Source organism: Meriones unguiculatus, chromosome 2, assembly GCF_030254825.1.
Source record: "Meriones unguiculatus strain TT.TT164.6M chromosome 2, Bangor_MerUng_6.1, whole genome shotgun sequence".
NCBI classification, from domain to species: domain Eukaryota; kingdom Metazoa; phylum Chordata; class Mammalia; order Rodentia; family Muridae; genus Meriones; species Meriones unguiculatus.
In genome coordinates, this window is record NC_083350.1 from 115,222,531 (window position 1) to 115,246,167 (window position 23,637).

At 36.9% G+C, this 23,637-nt stretch overlaps 1 protein-coding gene across 3 annotated transcripts in view; it reads right to left on the reverse strand.

Moving 5' to 3' along the window:
• Acss3 (acyl-CoA synthetase short chain family member 3) overlaps nt 1–23,637 on the reverse strand; it is a 231,985-nt gene that overhangs the window by 44,790 nt on the left and 163,558 nt on the right. For all 3 annotated transcript variants that reach the window (XM_060378011.1, XM_060378010.1, XM_060378009.1), the window contains 2 exons: nt 22,411–22,562; nt 5,744–5,847 (listed from right to left, as the gene is read on the reverse strand). In XM_060378011.1, the coding sequence (XP_060233994.1) occupies nt 5,744–5,847; nt 22,411–22,562 (256 nt within the window). The remainder of the gene's footprint in view (nt 1–5,743; nt 5,848–22,410; nt 22,563–23,637) is intronic.

The following is a 23,637-nucleotide window of genomic DNA, read 5'->3' on the forward strand; positions in this document are numbered from 1 at the left end:
GAAGGCCAGATTTTTTTTTTTTCTGAAGGGAAATGAAGAAGTGAATCTGGGTGGGAGAGAGATAAAGAGGAAGGACTTAGAGGAGAGGAAGAAATGGAAGTAATATATGAGGGAAGAAGTTAATAAACTATAAAAAGATACATTTATTTTACATTTATGACTGTTCTGAATCAGATACCCTGGAACCTGAGTTATAGGTGATTGTGAGCTACCACATGGGTGTTAAGAATTGAATCCATGTCCTCTGCAAAATCAAAGAGTCCTTTTAAGTACTGAATTATCTTTCCAGCCTAGTGGCCATTGTTTTTAATATGACAACAACAACAACAACAAAAAAGAACAATACTCAAAATTAGAAGCCAGCAATGTTTTGTTGTACTTATTTTTAAATCAATACAATCAATTGATAACGAGTAGGAAACAAAGACAGAAGGGAGAGAGAGAAGAAAGTAAACATTACAAATGGGCAGAGTCTACTCTGGTTTAAAAAGTCTGAAGTATAAGGAAAATCCGTAAGGCCATTTATTCTTAAGAACTGCCTTAACTCATCTTGAATCAGAAAATGTAATTCCTGCAAAGAATACCATTTATTGCATGAAGAGTCCTTTATTATTAAAATTATGTTTCTGTCTGATTTCTGGAAAAGCTTCTTTTTTGTTCTAAAATCTTCCTATAACAAACTTGTTTTTTTTTTCAATCTGGAGAGTATGAAATTAAAGATAATAAACTTCAGAATGCTTCACTATACACAAAATGCCATATTTTAGTAAAATAGTTATTTATTCTTTTAATTATTCTTTTAAAATTGTGATTGTGCCACCTGTCTCCACATTTCTGTGTTGAAAATAAAAATGAAAAATTCTGTCAACAATCAGCTTTTAAAAATTCTTTCTTAGACAGATGGGATGTGCATTGAACGTATGACAGGAGTCTACTGAGCGCATCTGAAAGACTCTAACTAGCAGTGTGTTCAAAGCAAAGACTCATGACCAAACCTTTGGCAGAGTACAGGGAATCATAAGAAAGAAGGGGAGTTAGTCTGATGGGGAAAGGATAGGAGCTCCACAAGGACCAAATATATCTGGGCACAGGGTCTTTTCTGAGACTGACATTCAACCAAGGACCATGTATGGATATAACCTAGAACCTCCACTCAGATGTAGCCTGTGGTAGCTCAGTAACCAATTGGTTTCCCAAAGTGAGGGGAACAGGGACTATTTCTAACAGGAACTCAATGACTGGCTCTTTGGTCTCCCCATCCCCGAAGGGAGGAGCAGTCCTGTTAGGCCACAGAGGAGGGCTTTGCAGCCAGTCCTGAAGATACCTGATAAAACAGGATCAGATGAATGGGGAGGAGGTCCCCCCATCAGTGGACTTGGAAAGGGGCACGGTGGAGATGAGGGAGGGAGGGAGGGAGGGAGGGAGGGAGGGAGGGAGGGACTGGGAGGGAATGAGGGACTGGGAGGGAATGAGGGATCGGGACACGGCTTGGATACAGAGTTAATAAAATGTAACTGATAAAAATAAAATTAAAAAAATAAATAAATAAAAAAAGAAAAAAAATTCTTTCTTTCTTCTTATTTATTACAATTTATTCACTTTGTATCCTGGTTGGAGTCCCCTTCCTCATCTCCTCCAGGTCCCACCCTCCTTCCTCCCCCCCCCATGTCCCTCCCCTAGTCCACTGATAGGAGAGGTTCTACTATCTGACCCTAGCCTATCTTGTATCCAGGATTGGGTGGAACCTTTTTCTCTAGCAATGCCACCTAGCTAGGGGGAGGCGATCAAAGAGCTGGACACAGAATCCATGTCAGAGACAGCCCCTGCTCCTCTTACTAGGGAACCCATTTAAATGCTGAGCTGCCCATGGGCTACACTAGAGCAGAGGGTATACATTATCCCCATATCTCCATGCATGGTCCTTTGTTGATTCATCAGTCTCTCTAGGATCCCCTGGGCCCAGATCTTTTGGCTCTGTTGGTCTCCTTGTGGAGCTACTGTCCCTTACAGGTATTTCTATTTCCTCCTTCTTCCATAAGATTCCCTGCACTCTGCCCAAAGTTTGGTTATGAGTCTCAGCATCTGCTTTAATACCCTGCTGGGTAGAGTCTTTCAGAGGCCCCCTATAGAAGGCTCCTGTCCTGTTCTCTGTCTTCTCCTACTTCTGATGTCTATCCTGTTTACCATTCTGTTGAAGATTTAAGCGTCTTCCTTAGATCATCCTGGGTGAAGTAATCCAGAAGCTGAAAGATTCACATGGTATATACTCACTTGTAAGCAGATATTAGCCATATAATATAAGATAAACATACTAAAATCTACAGTCCTAAAGGAGCTAAACAACAAAGAGGGCCCTAGGGAAGAGGCTCAATCCAGCATTTTTTAATCATCACAGAGAAGTTACTGTGAAGATAAACTGTTTAAATGAATGGCAATTCAGTTTTCATTGAGACTAATGAGTGAATTTGATATAACCTTTCTAGATTTAGTAAAACTGATTTTATTAGTATATTATTAAATGTTCACTTCACTATAATCAAAAATAGAAGCTTAATGCTACAGATGTCATGAGCAGCAAAAAGTATTCATTGAAATACCTCTGTGTGGGGGAATAGGGACCACATATATTTTCAGATACTTGAGAGAATAGTTTTTAACTAGAAATTATAACTGTCTATTCAAACATCCAATAATATTGTTATTAAAATGTCAAAAGAGAATATTCATCACTACAGTTTTGTTGATGTTAACATAAATTATACCTGAATGACAAAAAAAGAATGATGTAACAAGGCTGGAGAGATATCTCATTTTTAAAGACTGCTTCCTGCTCCTTGGTGAACCAGAGTTCAGTTCCTAGCACCCAAGTCAACCATCTGATAACTTCAATCCTAAGGAATTGGAAGCCTTCTTCTGGTCACAGCAGACACACACACACACACACACACACACACACACACACAAACACACATTGCATACATTCCACTAACATACATACATAACAGCAAATCATTTTTAAAAGTACAGTTATATAATTAGATTGACTACAGCCAGCTGAAATCACATTACCCAATAGATTTTATTCACAGATTGTTAAATAACTTAACATGCTGGTTATTAATTTCAAATTACAAATAGCAATTTCCTAACAGCTCACTTACACAATATACTAATGTAATCAAACAGCAAATAAAGTCCATCCCTCTTTCACACACAGATTTATATGGAAGACTCACCCAGCTTTATAAGTTATAAAATATTAATTTTTAAGTACATATCAATAAGACCCCTGTAGAACAATCAAGATTTACAGCAAAGAAACCCTTCCTTTAGTCAAAGCTCAACCTTGTTAGGAAAATGATATGGTGTTTTCTAGCATCTTTCTCAGGAAGACAAGCAAACTAATCCATTTAATGAGTAAGGCGTAATGATATCTATCAATGTGCTAAAAATATCAAGACCTTTTTCTTTCTCAGTGAATAAGTAATCACGGATTCATTGTCTTATGCTCCTGTGGATTTAATATTTCTTTAATTACACCTTAAAGAAGGAGAACTGTATGTGCTAGAGAAATGGTTCTTGCCTTTATTGCAGGGATCACAGCTGTATCCTCAGAACCCATACAGTATAGTTGAAAACCCTTTATAACTAATTCCAGCCCCTAAGGGATCTGACCCATTATCTGAGCTGTTTAGTACCTGCACATGTGTATCCACACATGCCACACACATATGCACATGAGGAAAAATAAAATGTTTTTTAAATGAATAAGTACTGACAAGTGAAGAAATTCAGTGTTGCTTTACACTGTCCTGCACCACACAGTTTTGAAAGTGAAAAATAATTTCCTATGCAAATAAATAAAGTTTAGGACTGTATCTGCAGGGAATTGTAGGGGTGGCCTGGCCTAGCCAATTTGTGAAGCATGCATCATGTTTTTCAGGTCACAGTCCATGGCTCCAGACAACATGTGCCTTGCAGTTCCTGAGAAACCAAGGCAGTCCCTCAGGTGGTGAAGCGTTCACATCACTTTGTGTTTCTCTATATGTTCAATCAGGGAAGCACGGAAGCTGGACAGGACACTTTGTCTTTCACATTGATCTTGTGTACCCTGCATAGCCTGAAAACATCATTGTATCCTAGCAACTAAAACAATATCGATCCTGGCAATCACCACTATTTTCTGTTTCTGATAAGGGTAGAGAACACATGTTTACCCAAAAAGCAACATCAAAGGAAGAAATACAGTTACCTGCTATTTGAGCACCTCCCCCTGTTGGGGTGGCCTTACTAGGCTATAGAGAAAGAGGAACCAGACAGTCCTGATGAGATATGATAGGCTAGGGTCAGATAGTAGAGGAGAAGGACCTCCCCTATCAGTGGACTAGGAGAAGGGCACGTGGAGAAAGAAAGAGGGAGGGTGGGACTGCAAGAAAATGAGGGAGGGGCTACAGCCAGGATACAATGTGAATAAATTGTTAATAATAATTAATATTTAATAATAATTATTATTATAAAACAAAAACTTCTAAACTATCAAATTTAGCCTTAGTCTGCTATTTGATTTTTCTATAAGGGGTGCCAACATTTTTACCCTAACACCTTCTACAAATGTGCTAAGCTATATATACAGCAATCTTGGGAATATGAAGAGAAGGTCAAGGTGGGTGGCAGTGATTAGAAATGTTCATATCCAATTTCAAATTAGTGTTGAGAAGAAAACCACTAAGTTTCACCATGAAACTTTAATATTTCATATAAATTTGGTATTAGATTGCAGACTGTATGAAATTTGAAGTACTAAACAGATTGACTTTACATTCAATTCCTATGGTTTGGTCTACTTTGCTGGACTAAGCAGAACTAACATATGAAGGCTACTAGCCTACTCCATAGCTCACAACTATTTTTTGATAGTTGACCACCGACAATAAAACCTATGAAAACTATGAAGAGAAAATTAGATTCCAGATCACTGACTTACTCTCCCACTCTCACATATATTCAAGCTATCCATGCAAAAAATAATAATAATAAAAATAAAAATAAAAAAAATAGAAAAAAAAGGAAAGAGAAAAATTTTATTTTTGGGGCTATCTTTTCCCAAAGCCTATATTTTATCTACCCAATATAAAATTCAGTTACCAAGGACCACTAAGTATGACGAAAATGTATAGTAAACAAACTTGTAAATGAATGTTATCCATATATTATTATTGCTGTTTTGGAGGAAAAAAATTAATGTATCTAATGAGAAAGGTCAACAGGAGAAGTTAGACTTTTATGGGCCAAGAATGAGAATGACACGTTTCCCTATGACAGTAACAGTTCTTTCAAGAATAACGGGAGCACTGGGTCGCGTGTACTAGAGCACACAGAGAACAAAGATGGAGGTAAGAGCAAGTCAAGTCAAGGCAGGTGCCACCTCTGCAGTCACAGCTCAGAAACCATGGAAATGGGGATTATCTGTGGACAAACGAGCTGAGGTTTAACAATACACCGCATAAAAGAAACAAAGCCGACATGATAAGGATGTCCTTCCTCAGTGTGTGTATCTACGGCTATGGGAATGGTAGTGTCTATATAACTAATGAAAACATTGCTGACAATATGACTTTAAACCATTTTTTTCTACTACACAAGAACTCTGGATTCTATGTGGCATAATTAAGAACCCCCTCCAGTCCACACAGAGCTCTAGGAGATTTCAGCAGTTTTCCTAAAGAGTTTAGAAAATGCTTACCTGTTTGCCACCAGTGGTCTAAAACAGGGACTCTGAAGACCTTTTTGGACCATTCCAGGGTCTCCACATCACATCTTTCACCAGCCACAAACAGTGTCTTGAACCTGAATGTAAGAGTACCAGTGAGCTCAAAGTATCTACAGAAAGTTAAACTAAATAATTTCATTTATGTTAAAAGAATATTCTTTTGGAATCCAACCATATCACATACACCTGTGGAAATTGGCCCTATAGAAGAATACTATAGAATTTTATAGAATGTTATAGAGGAGTGAAAGAAATTATATGGTGGTACTCAAAAGTGACCGCATGCAGCTCAGAGCACTGAGGTACTTCAAAATCAGAACTCAGAACTACAGATAGAGGCTCAGCTCCAAGAAGGGCAACTGAATTGAATTTTTAAAGTACATGTCACATTACTCTAATGACCAAACATGAAAAGTCCTTTTCCCTTGACATTAGCCAAACTTATTTTAACTTCTGATTTCCTTTCTTTATTCTTATGTTCACAGATACTCACTAAGGCAGCAAATTGGATCACACATATTCTTTCTCTTGAGTTCCTTTCAGAGAGATTAGTATGAGCTCAAGAACATATTTTCTCTATTCTGAGAAACACACAGAGGGAAAAATGGCTAATAAAGGAGTATTATTGTAGCCTTTAGGGTCAAACAGACTCTTATCAGAAAGAAACTGGGTTACTGAAGGATGAAGGAGAATTAACATCACTGACAGAGCAAACTGTGCCCTAGAGTACAAAGAATAAAATAGAAATATGGACCTAGTCTGACTCTGTTAGTGATTCACTGAAAGAAAGGCTGTTTTTCTTTCATGGTCATTGCCCTCATGGCCTGTCCGTCAGAAGAAAGAATGTGTAGATGAGTGGTTAATTCATTACTGTCAAAGGACAAATATTCAACATGCCTGCTCATCTTGAACAATGCAGTTTGCTACTAACAGTGACTTACTTCTTTCTAAATTGATCAAACAGTCCTTATAGCTTTAAATAACCCTGGGATGCAGCAACACTCTATTTATATTAGTTATAAGCATACATCTCTTCTATACATTTATTCCTTCTCATGAACACTCATCTTTCTGAACCTGAGGCCCATTAAGGTTTGTTGAAAAAAACAAAAATAGTGAGGTATGAAGGTTGTTTTGAACAAAATTTATGTCAGTTTGAATGAGTCTTTTAGTTACAGAAAAGAATACTGGGTTTTGAGAGTACAGGAGTTGATAAATGCACAGTGATATGAGGAGAAAAAATCTGGAATGGCCACTTTAGGAAAGTTTTCTTAGCTAATACATCATGGAAAGGGTTTAGACCAGCCCCTTGGTTTCCACAAACTTAATGATCAACCCCAGTTTCAAGCAGGGTTATCACAGCTGGGTATGAAACAGAAGAAAAGGAATAGAAATTCTGTGGCAAGACTATCTAGAGAATTAAGGCAGGGCAAGATAACAGTGATATTACACAATGAGAGAAGCAAGAAAAATGTTCAAGAAGAAATATTAGGAATGAAAGCATGGAAGTCAGAAAAAAAATTAAAATGTTGGTGAAAATGAAAGCAGAGTAAGATAAACAGGGTATAAAGCTGAAGGGCATACCTGTAATAAAGAGCGACAGAGTTTAGGGGGTGCAGAAACTCTAGCATGAAGAGACACTGGAGGAAATATAAGGTGATAAAAATTTAATATCCATCTGCTGAAAATTATCCAAGTAGTGAACTATAGAAAGTATAAATGACTTGATGACGTGAGTCCCTGAAGGAAGGTGGGAAAGGGGGAAATAAGTGATTCAAACACATGACACAGGGTAAAGAACATGACGTTCACGTTATACTAGCCTCCCTTACATTTATGGCTAATCTTGGCCCAAAGCTGTAGCTTAGCCTTCACAGGAAGAAAAATACTAAAAGTTCAAGGAAAACTAGTTAGAGACAAATGATTGAGAATACATGCTACAACTCCTAAGTACAGAAGAACATCTGATAAATGATGTCTATATGTGAAGAATTGCCATCTGTATCTGCAGGCTCACCTTATCCATAAATCAGCCAAAAGAAAATGCTTTTACATATCTCAAAACCACAGCTTTCGTTTATCAAGCCAGAGATTTCCTCAAAGTCAAGGTGAACCAGATGTCATGTTCTCGGTTTATATATGGATCTAAATGTATATATGAAGAAAATCTTAACATAGTTGCTTCTTTTTTGCTTGGGTTTTGGATGTTTCTTACTGTATAACCAAGACTGGTCTAGAAAGCACCATGGACCCAGGATTGGTCTTGAACTCATAATCTCTCTGATTTGTGTTTCTGAATATTGGGATTGCAGACCCATTACTGTTTTTAACTAATTTAATTTACTTTAATGCTTGTCTTTACTGGCATACAGTAAACTATGTTAGCAAATAGTAATAATGAAACTCATTGGCCCTGAGTTTTTAATCATTACAACACTGCAAATTTGTAAGCAGCATGTATTCATATTGTTTTATGGTATATTTTATTACATCATTCTTAGCTTAAAGTTGCATGAATATGCTTATAATAACAATCTTCATTAGAAAGCAAAATAGGATGGTACTATCCAATGTCAGACTACAGAGAAGACAGAATATAGTTACAGATATCCTAGGCCGGAGTCACAAGCGTTTGTGAGCTAGAAACTGAGCTCAGATTCTACAAGTGGAATATTCTGCTTGTTAACCACATTTCCAGATCCTCCAGGCTTCGTTTTTTACTAAAATGATTTTACCATTTTTCAGAAGCAAAGTTCAAGCCTATGTGATTATCTCGAATTTGAAAAGTTACTTTCTATATCATTTATCACCTGCTGCCTGTGTAAAATAAAAATGTTGCCTGGGATAATGCTCCAGTATCTTACAAAGGCCTGGGGTTAATTCCTAAAAACCATATGCTGGTTCACAACCATTGGTAACTACAGTTTTAGGAAATCTGATGACTTCTTCTGACCTTCATAGGCACAAGAAACAGGTAGTACTCATACATCTAAACAGGGAAAACCACTCATATACATAAATAACATTCTTTAAAAAATGAAACACACAAAAATTTAAAAAACACTAAAAATGTTTTTAGAATAAAATATGACTAGGGAAGTAATTTTAAATATTAGGTTTAACCAAGCATAATTGAGCTCTCAATTTTTGTTAGTAAATGAAACTCAGTTATATGATTTGTTATTTTTTCTAATTATGAAGAGATTTAAAAGATTATTTTAGTATAAATCTCCAAGTTTTGTTAAGAATTTTGGCACTTAGCTATAATGCCAGCATTGAGAGTTGGAGAGATTTAAAGTAGGTCTACAGATCAAGTTTCTGGCCAACCTGGAATACTTCAAAAGATCCTGCCTCAGGAAAACCTATAGCTTAATGTTATCTTACACAAGAATTTCTTTCATGATACAGTGCTTGACTACTGTAAATGAGGTTCTGGATTTGATTCTTTAACCATAACAAAAGAAAAGATTTGGAATCAAATACATTTGTTTGCAATAGAGAGTAAACAACCCAATAGAAATGTATACTAAAACATTAGAGTGAAGATGTTTTTAGGCCATCTGTAGGCACAGAGGAAAAAAATGAATATTTCATTCAAGGTCTGTCAATTACCAAGTAAACGATTCTTCATTTGTGCCAAGTCTTCCTTTGCAAGACTCTAGTCCAGCTTCCAACCACTCAATGTGTAATTGGATAGAAATGTCTCTCCTTAGTATAGTTGCCTGCCAAATAAGGACTCTTTGGTAGGAGCAGCCCAACGATTTTGAAAATTAGCTGAACTCCTTTTCATTTTACTAGAGATAGTATCATAGAGCTAACCAAACATGACAGAAAGAAAAAAAGATTCATTATTCTAATTAGCAGATGCAGGTTTTAAAATAATTTTGATGAATAATACCTTCCTGAAATGCTTACATAACATTAGTAGACAACTGGGAATTAAAATAAAATTTAATTTCCTGAAACTGAAAGAATATAAACAGAAAAAGTCAATGAAAGCTTAGATATAACTAAAAAGAGGATTTGACGACTCAAATGATCCAATTGCCATAGGAAAATCAAAAGCAGGAATAAGGACATAAAATAGAGCACATGAAATAACAGATAATCTGAACATTCAAACACCTGTCAACAGTGTTCCTTTGGTTAAAAGGAAGCATGAAGTAGGGGCAGTGCTAAAGGAGAATTGCAGGAAAAAAATGTACATAATTCACTACCGTAACAGATTAAAGAAACCAGAGACTGACAAAGTAATTTGAACCACACACATTCTCAATTCATAATTTAAAACCTTAGCACAAAGTAAACAACAAGCCTGCATAGTTACGTTTGTCATCATTTCAAAACACATTTAAATAAAACTGTCAGTTCATAAATTCTCTAGATAATAAAAAAATTATTTCCAAATCCTTCTATAAAACCAGCATATCTATGAAACACAAACCCATGAGAGTTTAAGAAATCAAAAGGTCAAAGTTGAGAATTAAGTTAAATATAAAAATTCTCTATTTTTAGAGGCATAAACTAAAATCATGGACACAGAAGAATTTTAAGGAAGGAAGATCTCACAGTAATGGTAAACACATGTAATCACATACTTGTTTTTTTTTAAGTTTTCTTTTTTTATTTATTATTTTTTTTATCAGTTACATTGTATTAACTCTGTATCCCAGCCATGTCCCGATCCCTCATTCCCTCCCAGTCCCTCCCTCCCTCCCTCATCTCCACCGTGCCCCTTTCCAAGTCCCCTGATAGGGGGGACCTCCTCCCCATTCATCTGATCCTGTTTTATCAGGTATCTTCAGGACTGGCTGCAAAGCCCTCCTCTGTGGCCTAACAGGACTGCTCCTCCCTTCGGGGGTGGGGAGACCAAAGAGCCAGTCATTGAGTTCCTGTTAGAAATAGTCCTTGTTCCCCTCACTTTGGGAAACCAATTGGTTACTGAGCTACCACAGGCTACATCTGAGCGGAGGTTCTAGGTTATATCCATACATGGTCCTTGGTTGAGTGTCAGTCTCAGAAAAGACCCTGTGCCCAGATATATTTGGTCCTTGTGGAGCTCCTACCCTTTCCCCATCAGACTAACTCCCCTTCTTTCTTATGATTCCCTGTACTCTGCCAAAGGTTTGGTGATGAGTCTTTGCTTTGAAAACACTGCTAGATAGAGTCTTTCAGATGCGCTCAGTAGACTCCTGTCATATGTTCAATGCACATCCCATCTGTCTTTCTAAACGAGGAATGATCATCTTACCCCATGTCCGCCCAATTGATTATCTTTTTTAGGTGTATAGATTTCATTATGTTTATCATATCTTATAGGTCTATATAAGTGAGTATATCCCATGTTTGTCTTTCTCCTTCTGGGATATTTCACTCAGAATGATCTTTTCTAGCTCCCACCATTTGCCTGCAAATTTCATGATTTCCTCCTTTTTGATTGCTGAGTAGTATTCCATTGTATAAAAATACCACAATTTCTGTACCCATTCCTCCGTTGATGGACATCTGGGTTGTTTCCAGGTTCTGGCTATTACAAATAGAGCTGCTATAAACATGGTTGAGCAAGTGTCCCTTTTGTGTACTTGAACAAACTTTGGGTATATACCTAGCAGTGGTATAGCTGGGTCTGGAGGAAGCACTATTCCTATTTGTCTTAGAAAGCACCAGATAGCTTTCCAGAGTGGTTGTACCAGTTTACATTCCCACCAGCAGTGGAGGAGGGTTCCCCTTTCTCCACAACCTCTCCAGCATGTGTTATCGCTTGAGTTTTTCATCTTGGCCATTCTGATGGGTGTAAGGTGATATCTCAGGGTCGTTTTGATTTGCATTTCCCTGATGGCTAATGAGGATGAGCATTTCTTTAAGTGTTTTTCTGCCATTCAATATTCCTCCGTCGAGAATTCTGTTTAGCTCTGTTCAATGGAACCGCATAGAAGACCCAGAAATAAATCCACACACCTATGAATACTCGATATTTGACAAAGAAGCCAAATCCATTCAATGGAAAAAAGACAGCATCTTCAACAAATGGTGCTGGATGTCTACATGCAGAAAAATGAAAATAGATCCATATTTATCACCCTGCACAAAACTAAAGTTAAAGTGGATCAAGGACCTCAACATAAAACCAGATACCCTAAATCAATTGGAAAAAAAAGTGGGTAACAGCCTAGAACTCATTGGCACAGGAGACAACTTCCTGAACAGAACACCAACAGCACAGGCTCTAAGAGCAACAATCAATAAATGGGACCTCATGAAACTGAAAAGTTTCTGTAAAGCAAAGGATACCATCATCAAAACAAAACGACTGCCTACAGATTGGGAAAGAATCTTCACCAACCCTTTATCTGACAGAGGACTAATATCCAGTATATACAAAGAACTAAAGAAGCTGAAAAGCAGCAAACCAAGTAATCCAATTAAAAAATGGGGAGCACATACTTGTTAAAATGAATAAAATGTTTTACCAAAGATAAACCCAAACATAAATATTCGATGGTAACTATGAATCATTGGAGATTTGTCTGTCTGGTACAAAGTGTAGATTAGTGAGGTGTGAGATGTTGATGGTGAAGGATATGCACAATTCACGTGGAGACAGAAAATGTTTAGGAATACAGTACATTGCATTAATGTTCTTACAATGTAAACCAGTATTAAAGCGTATAACGGCAGCTGTACATAGTGATGCTTCTTCTTTCATTCTAATACAAGGAAAGCATATCTCTATGAATTTGATGTCAGCCTGGTCTATATAACCACTTGTACATGAGTTGGGATAAACAGTGGCACCTTGTTTAAGAACAAAAAAGAAGAGAATAATGATGAGGAGGAGGAGGAGAAGATGGAGGAGGAAGAATGTAGTATTCTCCTTTTTTACGTAAAAGCAAAGAACATTTATTCAGCAGAGAAAACCAGCACACTGGGGTCAATAACTCATATAAAATGGCAATGACCCCAGGTGGAGCTTGCAGGCTCCTTTTAAAGCCAGAAGTGGGAATTCCTATTGTGGCTCCATGACCTTAGTTGGGATTGGCTAATGTCTGGGAAAGCTCTGTGACTCTGATTGGGACTGGTTGGTACCCATGGAGCCTTTGTGACTCCAATTGAAACTGGATGGCTCCTTGGAATTAAGTGCTCTCACTCTCCCCTTGAATAGGATTTCACCTCAAATTCTTGAAATGGGTCCAAGGGCTGGTGTTGAGACTTTAATACCATGAATTGGACTGTGGAGACATGATCTTTAATTTTTTCTCTAATGCTAGGCATAACCATTCAAGCAGCACAAAGCATTGCCTGGGGTAAGAGAACTAAGGGCCTGTTTTCTGGTAAGTCAAGGGTAATCATTTATCCATTATGCCAGAGTTTCTCTTGACTTAGCATTTCAGCCTGTTAGTTGGGACAACGGGCAATGCATTCCCTTCCGTGATTTGTTTTCCAGGTGACATTAGGACGATGTTACATTGCCCAGGAAGGCTGAAAGGCTAGTCAAAAGCGAGGCAATGAGGCATGTGTTAGGAGCATCTGAGTAGCCATCTCTCCAAGCACTAGTATTCTCTAATAGAGTTATCCATTTAATAACAAAGTTTTCCCTATACTGGCTTTTGAGATCGCATCGGATTTTTTTCTTTAACTTTTGATGGCCATCATTCTGTGTTAATAAGTAACTATGATGATTGAGTTTTTAAGTGTTGAGCAGACTGAATTCAGCTTCTTTTAGAAGTTATAGTGTGTTCACAAAATTGCATGTTTCAAAATTGTAACACATGATTTTATTGTAAACATTCAAATAAATATAAATAAAATTATTAAAATTAAAAGTAACTAGAACAAGACCCTCAGAACATATGTAAGTTAGAAAAACAGTTCTATGATATCAGAATAAACAAAGTAAAAATACAAAAAAATTACCATAAACCAAAACATGAAAATTAATTTCTTGATATAGTTAAGAAAATATGTGCAAGTCTTTTACAGCAAAATAGAAAACATTATTGTATGAAATTAGACCTAAAATCAATAGTTACACTAGAATCTTGAATTTAAATTGTGTTAAAATGAAAAATTTTGTTGTATCCATCTAAACATTCAATGTGAACCCAAACTCTCAGAAGAAAATTATTCTCCTTTGTCTCTGTCTTTCCCCTCTCTCTGTCTCTCTCTGTGACTCTATGTCTATGTCTCTGTCTTTGTGTGTCTCTCTTTTTCTGTCTACTTTCTTTCTCTCTGCATATACTAAAATCTTAATACAAATTAAAAAGGTGAAGAATATTCACATCAAATTTGAAAGATGAAGTTGAAGCATAACCATTGCGTTATAAACCTACAGCCATAAGCACAACAATCTGAGAATAGCAAAACCATGTAAAGTCAGTAGAAAGAATAGCCAAAATCCAAACTAAGAACGAATGGGAACTAGTACAACAAAGTTATAATATAGAGCTGGAGGCAAAGGATAATTATTGTAATGAGTGGTTCAACTGAACATAAGGGAAAATATGATGTGTCCTCTTCGTGTCTTCTACAAAAGTCAACTGGGCAGATTATAAGTGTAAGTTGGAAAGTGAAAAAAAGGTGTCTAAAAAAATAATATTGAAAAATGCCTTCTGACATTAGATTGGGTAAAATGTCTTAGGGGGACTGAAAGCACTAAACACAAAGGAAAGCTTGATGAAATATATACATTTGAATAAAAAGTTACCAGTAAGATATTGAAATTAAGGGGAAATTAATTATAAATTAAGAGAAATATAGATAATAGATATACTGATAATTAGATGATGGATGGATGGATAGCTAGATGGTTAGAGATGATAGCTGGAGATAGAAAATGACTGATAGTTGATGATAGATAGATAGTTAGATAGATAGAGATAGTAATGATGATAATAGAAGTTAGATAGACACATAGATAATAGATTCAGTGAAAGACTTTGAAAATTCTTAAACACTTAACAAAATAATTTTTATTTCTTTTTTATATTTTTTTATTAATTACACTTTATTCACTTTGTATCTCCCATAAGCCCCTCCCTCCTCCCCTCCCAATTCCATCCTCCTTCCCCCTTGTTCACGCATGCCCATCCCCAAGTCCACTGAGACCAGATGGAAGGAGAGGAGGACCTCCCCTATCAGTGGCCTAAAAGAAAAATTTTAAGTGTCCAGTAAAATTAATAACTTAAGATTCTGAGATATAAATTGAGGGAGTAATATGGGGACACCACAAGACTATCAGAATAATAAAAGTTTAAAATTGACCAAACATAATACAGACATGAAAACTAGAACGGTCTACTACAATCGGTATGTAGATAAATGCGCAACTTTTGGAAACAATTTGCCTGTATTCCTCATGACATACTCTTACATATATCCAGTACCAATAGGTATGTGTAATAGTCATGTATGCATATAAAGAAGACATAAACTGTATCTTGGAAATGATTAAAAATTATTCAGCCTCGGATGTACTATCCATCAATAATGCCTCATACAATGAGCTGGGAATGTTTAGAGAAGACTAGTCTAGGAGATTCAAATGCAATATACAAGTTTACAGTTGGAGAGAAATAATACATTGAAAGCATACACTGTGAAACTTATTAACAGATGCTAAGGATGTAATATAGTCTTGAAAATGGGAGTTTAGATGTGATCATGAAAACAATGTGAGACGCATCTATATGTTAATTAACTAAATTTAGTAATTTGATTATATTGTTCAAAATACTTCTGATTTAACCAATTAAATGAAAATTATAAAAACCATACATCTGTACAATAGACAGATAGGGCCAGGCATGGTGGCACACACCTGTAATTGCAGCACTCAGAAAGGCAGAGGCACAATGGTTTAGTCTTTACGTGACCCCTCAGTGGTGATCACTGTTAACACGGTTGTGGGCGTGTTGATGATTTGGGCTGCAGGAGTTGGTGGCAGTGTGCCGGCTGCGGAGCTAATTAGAAAAGGGATTTAAGTACTTGTCGTTTTGTTGACCAGACTGACTAGGCTTATAGCCATTCATAACAGCACTGGGTTCCAAACATTCAGAGAGACTGTGGAGCCAGACCTCAGGAGTCAGAGTGTTGTGAAGTGCCGCAGTATTTCCGAAGAGAGGTGCAGCTGGGTGCAGCTCTCGCACCACAGCAGTGTTGGTCTGTTGCAGACCTCAGCAGTACAGACTCTGGATGATGAGCTGGAACTGCGGTGCTGATAATGGAGGTAGGGAAAGTCGTAAAGCACAGCTCTGGCATGGCACAGGGAAGACAGAAAATGTGTTGGAGCCTATGCTATGGGGGTCTGGCATAGCTGCAATTCAGGTATGAATACTAACAAGATACAGTGGCAGCTCAGACCCTGAGGGGACGAGAAGCATATGATGTTGACTCCCTGCCCTGGAATAGGATCCCATGGCTACAGCCTATTTTTTGAGGCGATCCAATCTTAAATTTCCAGCTGCTGGCTGCTTAAAACATGTGGCTGATCGCCATATTGGTTTTGGGATAATCAATGGTGGAGCCATGGCTTCGTGGCCACCTTTAAAGTGTTTGCTGTTCAGTCTGTAATGATGCAGTGTGATAGGATCAGGAGGATCGCCAGGCTATGAATAATATCTATGATTGAAAAACTTCCTTTGATACTAGTCCAGAAATGTATTTACAGCCAGGCTAAAAAACTGAGTATGCTTTACCTACTCTTGCTTCATGAGGTTCAGCCTAGGATGGGTAAATCTACAATCAGTTTGACTTAGCTATGCTTAATATATCACAGTTCTTAAACAGGTCAGTACATCTACAGAATAGTACATTTAAATGCTTAATAAAAAAGCTTAGTATGAGAGAGACCCCAGCTTCAAGTGGTGACCCTAGGAAGATTTGGGGAGAGGACAGATACTCTGACTGGGGACTGTGATACTGTGCAGGACTGCCCCAACTGGCCTGCTGCTAAGGCCCTGCCTGAAATGTGGACAAATTGGACACCCGGAGATTTGACTTTCCTGTTTTGCCTAAACAAAACAAGGTTGGTCATTCTCCCTTATTCCTCTTCCACAAAAAAGCCTCTCAGATTTTCTGGGCCCAGTACCCAAAGTCTGATGCTGTGATACTGCCCTAGGACTTGTGCCCATAAGAGTCACTGACACTGAGTCTAATGAGAAGGCCATCTAGATAATGGGTAAGCCTCGGTCATTTTAATCAATATATAGGCTTCTTGAGTTATGCTTCTTTTGATAATTTATTCTTCTCAGGTCTCTAATGGGGTTAAAGATCAGTTTTACAGCAGAAATCAAGGTTTCAGCTGCCCTCTCAAAAATGTACAGTTTATACAAGGTTTGAGCTTTTGATAAAATGTTTGAGGATCTAAGAAGGTGTTTTAAAGTTGGTGATAAGAAAGTAATTTCAGCATATAAAAACTCTGCCCCCAACACCATGGTGCTGTTATTGTACTAAGACTATTCAGAGTTTTAACATTAGTCAGATATTAAATTTTCTCCCAAGCCAATTTCTCTCCTTTTGTAAACTTAAAAAGATTCTTGTAAGCTTCAGGAAATCCACTGGAATCCACAGGTCACACTCCAGAAAAGTACAGATAAGTATTACTAACCAAAAGCCTGTTTTCCAGCCAACCTATTCCTGAGGATGGGATTCCTCCCCTTGTTCTGCAACTCCCCTCCCCCAGCTACCGAGATCACAGGCCTTAAAGTCCCTTAACTTTATCTTCTGCCACTAACACATATATATGCTCCAGCATCCTGTCTCCTCAAGAGCTGCATTCAGAATTCCGTCGCTCCGGCCTAATCCCCACAGATTGCATCAGTTGGACCTGTAGTTTCCTAGCTGCAGATGGTCTCACAGATCTTGGACAGCAAATAGGACAGCCTGCTCTTGGGACTTAGCCAACATTACAGTTTTTTGCCCCACTCCCCAAAATTAACACCCTCAATGTCAGTCAGAAGTAGCCAGAAAAGATTCATCGCCCATTAGCCATTTATTATCAACAAAAAGATGTTAAAGTCCCTACCTGCTGCAGGGAGTGGCCTGCCCTGCCCTCTGTGTAGGGGCGGAGCTTCTACTATCCCAAAGGTCCTTCACTATATAATCCAGACATCTAGGTTCCACTGCTACATTGTCCCCTTTGCCCCCCTTTCTCCGGTCCTGCTTTCTCTCTCCCTTCTTCCCACCTTCCCACCCCTCAACTTGTGTTCCCCCTTCCCCTCCATCGCTGCTCCTAAAACACCTGCATTTATACAATATAGCTTTGTCTCATGCAGCCACTCCTGATGAGACCGGATAGACTAGGATCAGAAGGAAGGGGAGGAAAACCTCCCCTATCAGTGAAATGGGGGGGGGGGGGGCGGGCATGGGTAGAGACTAAAAAGGGAGGGTAGGATTGGGAGGGGAGGGAAGGAGGGAGCTGCAGGTGGGATACAAAGTGAATAAACTGTAATTAATTTTAAAAAAAGGAAAAAGAAAAGAAAAGCCAATCAAGGTTCAAAAAAAATATAGCTTTGTCTCAACATTAACTCATTTCACTTTAGTTAGTTACTCAATCACTTTTCTTTTTCTTTTTTTATTTTCTTTCTTTCTTTCTTAAGGAGGGGTTGCAGGGCAGAGTTCAGATACAAAGGGAAAAGGAGATGAGTGAGATTGTGGTACATGATGTGAAACTCACAAAGGGTCTGGAGCTCCACAAGGAGAACAACAGAACCAATAAATCTGGGCCTAGGGGTCTTTTCTGAGACTGATACCCCAACCAAGGACTATTCATGGAGATAACCTAAAACCCCTGTTCAGATGTAGCCCATAGCAGCTCAGTCTCCAAATGGGCTCCCTAGTAAGGTGAGCAGGGGCTGGGTCTGACATGAACGCAGTGGCTGGCTCTTTGATCAGCCTGATAGGGGAGCAGCCTGATCAGGCCACAGAGGAAAACTATGAAAGAAAGTCCTGATGAGACCTCATAGGCCAGGGTTGGATGAAAGGAAAAGAGGTCTTCTATTGTCAGTGGACTGGGGAAGGGGCTTGGGAGGAGATGAGGAAGAGAGGACAGGATTGGGAGGGTAAGAGGTTGGGGCTACAGCTGGGATACAAAGTGAATAAATTGAAATAAATAAAAAAAGTATATTGAAAAAAGAAACTCATGATGAATCAATAAAAAGTTTAAAAATTATTCCTTGTGAAAAACATCAAAAGCTTAGTTCTCTTATAACCTTGATATTTTAAGCTAGCTTAAATGTATTTTTAAATGGTATTTGGGGAAAGCATTTTCTATACTCAATCAAACAGTGGCATTCATATGTCCAAAAGTCGACCATTTCACTTGCTTGCCAAGCCACTTCTCCTATGAATAAGTTTTCATAGAAATGTAGGTATATAAAGTGTTCTCAGCATAATAATGTTTCCTTAGGTAGAAGGGTTTCAGGGTGAACCCATTTTCTTCCTTTGAAATTTTACAAGATCATCCCAAAACACATTCTAGTGGAAAGTTACAAACAGCAAACATAAACTCGACTTATAGTTGAACTAAAATAAAAAGGAAAAACCCCACAATTTATTCCTAATCCATCACCCTCGAATTTCAGGTTGAGCAGTTTTTCTGGGGTTTGTTTGTTTGTTCTTCAGTAGCAACAGGTGGTGGAAGTTATACTCTCTGGAGCACAAAGCAAAATCAAGAGCTCTATAGCTGGACAGACTCAAGTTTCATTCCTGCCTTTGTTTCACACAAAAAAGGGCTACATAATAATGGGAAGAGGGACTGCCTCTGACATAATCTGATTGGCCTGCTATTTGATCACCTCCCCCTGAGGGGGAAGCAGCCTTACCAGGCCACAGAAGATGACTCCTGATGAGATCTGATAGACTAGGATCAGAAGGAAAGAGAGGGGGACTTCCCCTATCAGTGGACCTGTGGAGGGGCATGCATGAAAAAGGGGGTGGGAGGATGGGACCTGGCGGGGAAGAGGGAGGGGCTTATGGGGGGGATACAAAGTGAATAAAGTGCAATTAATTAAAAAACAAAAACAAAAACAAAACAAAAAAACCTTTTGACCCTGGCAAGGAAGAATTTGTTATCTCATGGATCAAAGCCCTCCCCACAGTCAAAGTGATATGTTTTCTCATTATACAGCAAAGATTATCATTGCAGTTTGAAATAATTCTTAACCATTATATTCTTCTACTGTTACTTAAATAATTTTAGCTTCTACTCAAGCACACCATCCTATCATGGCTGCATAGATGGTTACATAAACTCACTAATATACCTCATCACTATGGCACTGTTGTTTTGGGTCCCTAACCATTCTCCTACTTGCGTATTTTTCCTTGATGAAAATTTTAAAATTTTCACTTTAATTCCTTGATGAAAAACTCTAAAATTAAGTTCTGTTATTGTTGCTCATATTTTTCCTTTCCATTTTATATTTAATCTTACTGAGTATTAAACATCTTAAACACGGTGTTAATGTTGCACATATAGGTGTATGCGAAGATTTGAGGGTTTCTTTTTTCCAAATTCAACACAACTTTAACCTTTGTAGACCTTGATTAGTTTGTTTTCAGTAAAACAGTTGGAATTTTTTAAACTCTGTTTTCACATTTAGTTTGAGAGGTGAGAATCTATTAAAATACTTGAATGGTGACATTATTTGTGCAGATATAAATCTGAAAAGCAAAAGATTATTTTAGTACATGAATGTCAAAACCCCTTGTGGGTGTGATAAATTTTCTTAATAATAGCACTACATCTGTATGGTTTAAGTAGTTGTGTGAGTCCTGTTGAGAGTATCTGGGTTAGTTTCTTCTTGCAGAGAAACTTAAGTTCCCAAGTCCTAGCTTTACTCAATTGTAAAATAGGGAGAATGTTTACAGTTTTTACCTATGAAGATGCTCCTGCTAAATGAGATAATAAAACACTTGTGTCTGGTACAGTGTGTGCACTCATTAATAAGCATATTTTGTAGATTGGTGGTGTTTATATATTAAAATCTTTTAACCAGTTAAGAATTCCTAAATATCAATTAAAAACAGATAAATGTGCCATCACGAATACCTTAGGTTGCTAAAAATAGAGAATAATGAAAAGAAGAATGTTTGTTGCCATTTGGCTTATGATAAATTATTATATTCTATGACTAGTTACTCATTTGAAAAGGATTAATTTTACTGAGCATTTTTGTGTGGAAGATAACATCTCAAAATCTGTGTATAAGTAAGAACAGATGAGGAAAACAAATGATATTTTAGCTTACTGGCAAACATAATTCCATGTCCTACTCACATACAATAGGTTATATTTACGTTAGTGAATAGACGTTTTTGAGGAACTAAGTTAATGCTGTCCCAAAACCTCCAGGGTTGTCTTAAGATATGGATAGTATATAATTTCTAGAGTATTTTTTGCCAAAATCTATTTTCTATCCTCTGCTTTGAACTTAAGGACAACTGCAGTGTGATAAATGAAGAAGTAAAATGAAGATAAACAGAATATTTTAGTGCAAGAGTCATATTTTGCACAATTCTAAAAAGTAGGACGGTACCATTTGAATTATCTATATAATTCTTAGTAAATCAAGGTCTATTGTTTCACAATATAAAATTATTTCAAAGAAGAAGAAACAAAACTAAGGATCTTGCCCACACAGAAATCTCCCTGTTTATCTTATTGGCTGAATGGATGATATCTACTTTAATTACTTCAGGCCACAGAAACATAAAATTCAAATGTCATGGCATTTGACTTTAAATATTCAAACTGTCTTAATCAAGCCCACTTTTTCACGTGAAAAAAAATCTTTCTTCTTTTAGCTCAGCAGTGGCCTATATCAAAGGGTTCAGCTGAGCACTAGTGTTGGAAGCACTAGCCTTGAGAATATAAATTATTATAATTACTCCTGAAGGTATGTATATTTTATAACTAGTGAAATAAAAAATAACAAAAACATCTCAGGTATCTACATCATATTGTTACAAAGCAAAAAATGGGATAATTGCTCTCGTTACAAACAAATGTAATCTGAACAATAATATTCACATTATGTCTCTCTGTGTGTATTCATGTAACATTTCTTTTCATTCAAAGCAATCTTATATTAATATTTCCAGAAGACATTTAAGTGCGAAGATAGCATATATCTGAAGTCATATCAGAATTTTACTTTTAACAGAAATATAAACAGGGTCACCAAGAAATAGGAAGAAAGAAAAGAAAGAAAGAAAGAAAGAAAGAAAGAAAGAAAGAAAGAAAGAAAGAAAGAAGGAAGGAAGGAAGGAAGGAAGGAAGGAAGGGTGGAAGGAAGGAAGGAAGGGTGGAAGGAAGGAAGGAAGGAAGGAAAGACAAAAAGAAAGAAAGAAAGAAAGAAAGAAAGAAAGAAAGGAAGGAAGGAAGGAAGGAAGAGACAATTATTCTGGTTTGATTTGAATTAGAACAAACAGGATTGCAGTGCTTAAAAATATAAGCAGTAAGATTTCTAATGCAACAATCTGAGTTACACAAAGTTACATATACATATATAACATTCTAAATATTTACCCTTTCTATGGAGGTACTACAAAACAGAAAAATAGTGCTCAGTTATATTTGACTGCAGTTATGTTTTGACTGCAGTTGCTAATGTAATTCTCCCTGTGCATCTCCACCTCACCTTGTCAGAGAGTACTGCTTCCCCAAGGCTGCCCCAGGGTCCTGTTGACGGATTGCTCTAATTGCAGTTGGTGCTGTAAACAAGGCAGCCACTCCATGCTCTGCAAGCACACGAAAATAAGCGCTGGCATCTGGTGTTCCCACAGGCTTTCCCTATGATGAGATTCATTTAAAATGTCACTGGGTAAATGTCTCATATTTCAGTTCAATACATTTGACGCATCACTATTAACAAAGGTAGCTTCTCAACAAATCTTGATTGTAAAACATTATCTTGCTCTGATACAATTTAAAACCAAGAGAAAAATACCGCAACTATTTTTTTTTCCTTTTAGGATCTTGGAAGCTTTTAAATTGAAATTGTTTTTTTTTTTTTTCCAAAATTTTAAAAGATAAAGATCTGGAAGTATATACCACATTTAAATTAGAAACATAATAGAATCTTCCCTATGTCAAGAAATTATATATATATATATATTTAATTATATAGTATATAGATTAAATGATGCATGTTTATGTATAAATAACATATAATTTTCTGTTGTAGACTAAATGAGAAATATAGTTGTTTTCTGGCATTAACAAATTTATCTTTTCCAATATTAAAAATGATGAGAGCAAGGCTCAAATATTGAGAAAAAAAGTTGAAATCACAATGATTACTGAGAAATAGCTTTTTCAATTAAATATCTGACTCCAAGAATAAAAACTTCTACAAATTAAAAAAAAAATTTCCACAGGCTAGCAATAAATATTTGCCTTTTGGTCTTAAAATTATATTATATACATCAATTGAAGGGTAATGCATAAATACAAGGAAATGTTGGAAATTACATAGCTCAAAACCACAAACTTTTAATAGATGCTTTTTAAAAAAGTAGACAAGATTTAAAAAACAATCCAGTAATTTTCTAGCTGTTTTAAGTGAGTCATAAATCTTGGCTTATCCCTATGCCTTACTTCATCCATCTCTTCTCAACACTGCTACACCCTCCTGTCCTTAGAGCAAGATATCTGGATTATTAATGCATGTTGAATAAAAGTATATACATATTTCATGGTAAAACACATTTGGCACAGGTTAAAATAAACAAAAGAAAATAGTTATCTTAGCTCATTTTTGATGCCTTGAATCTGATAGAGTACATAAGACATTCCCAAAAGATGGGGAACTCAATATTATATTTGCTGAACTCACTTACCAAATCCCGTTTAAGCTTCCCATAGA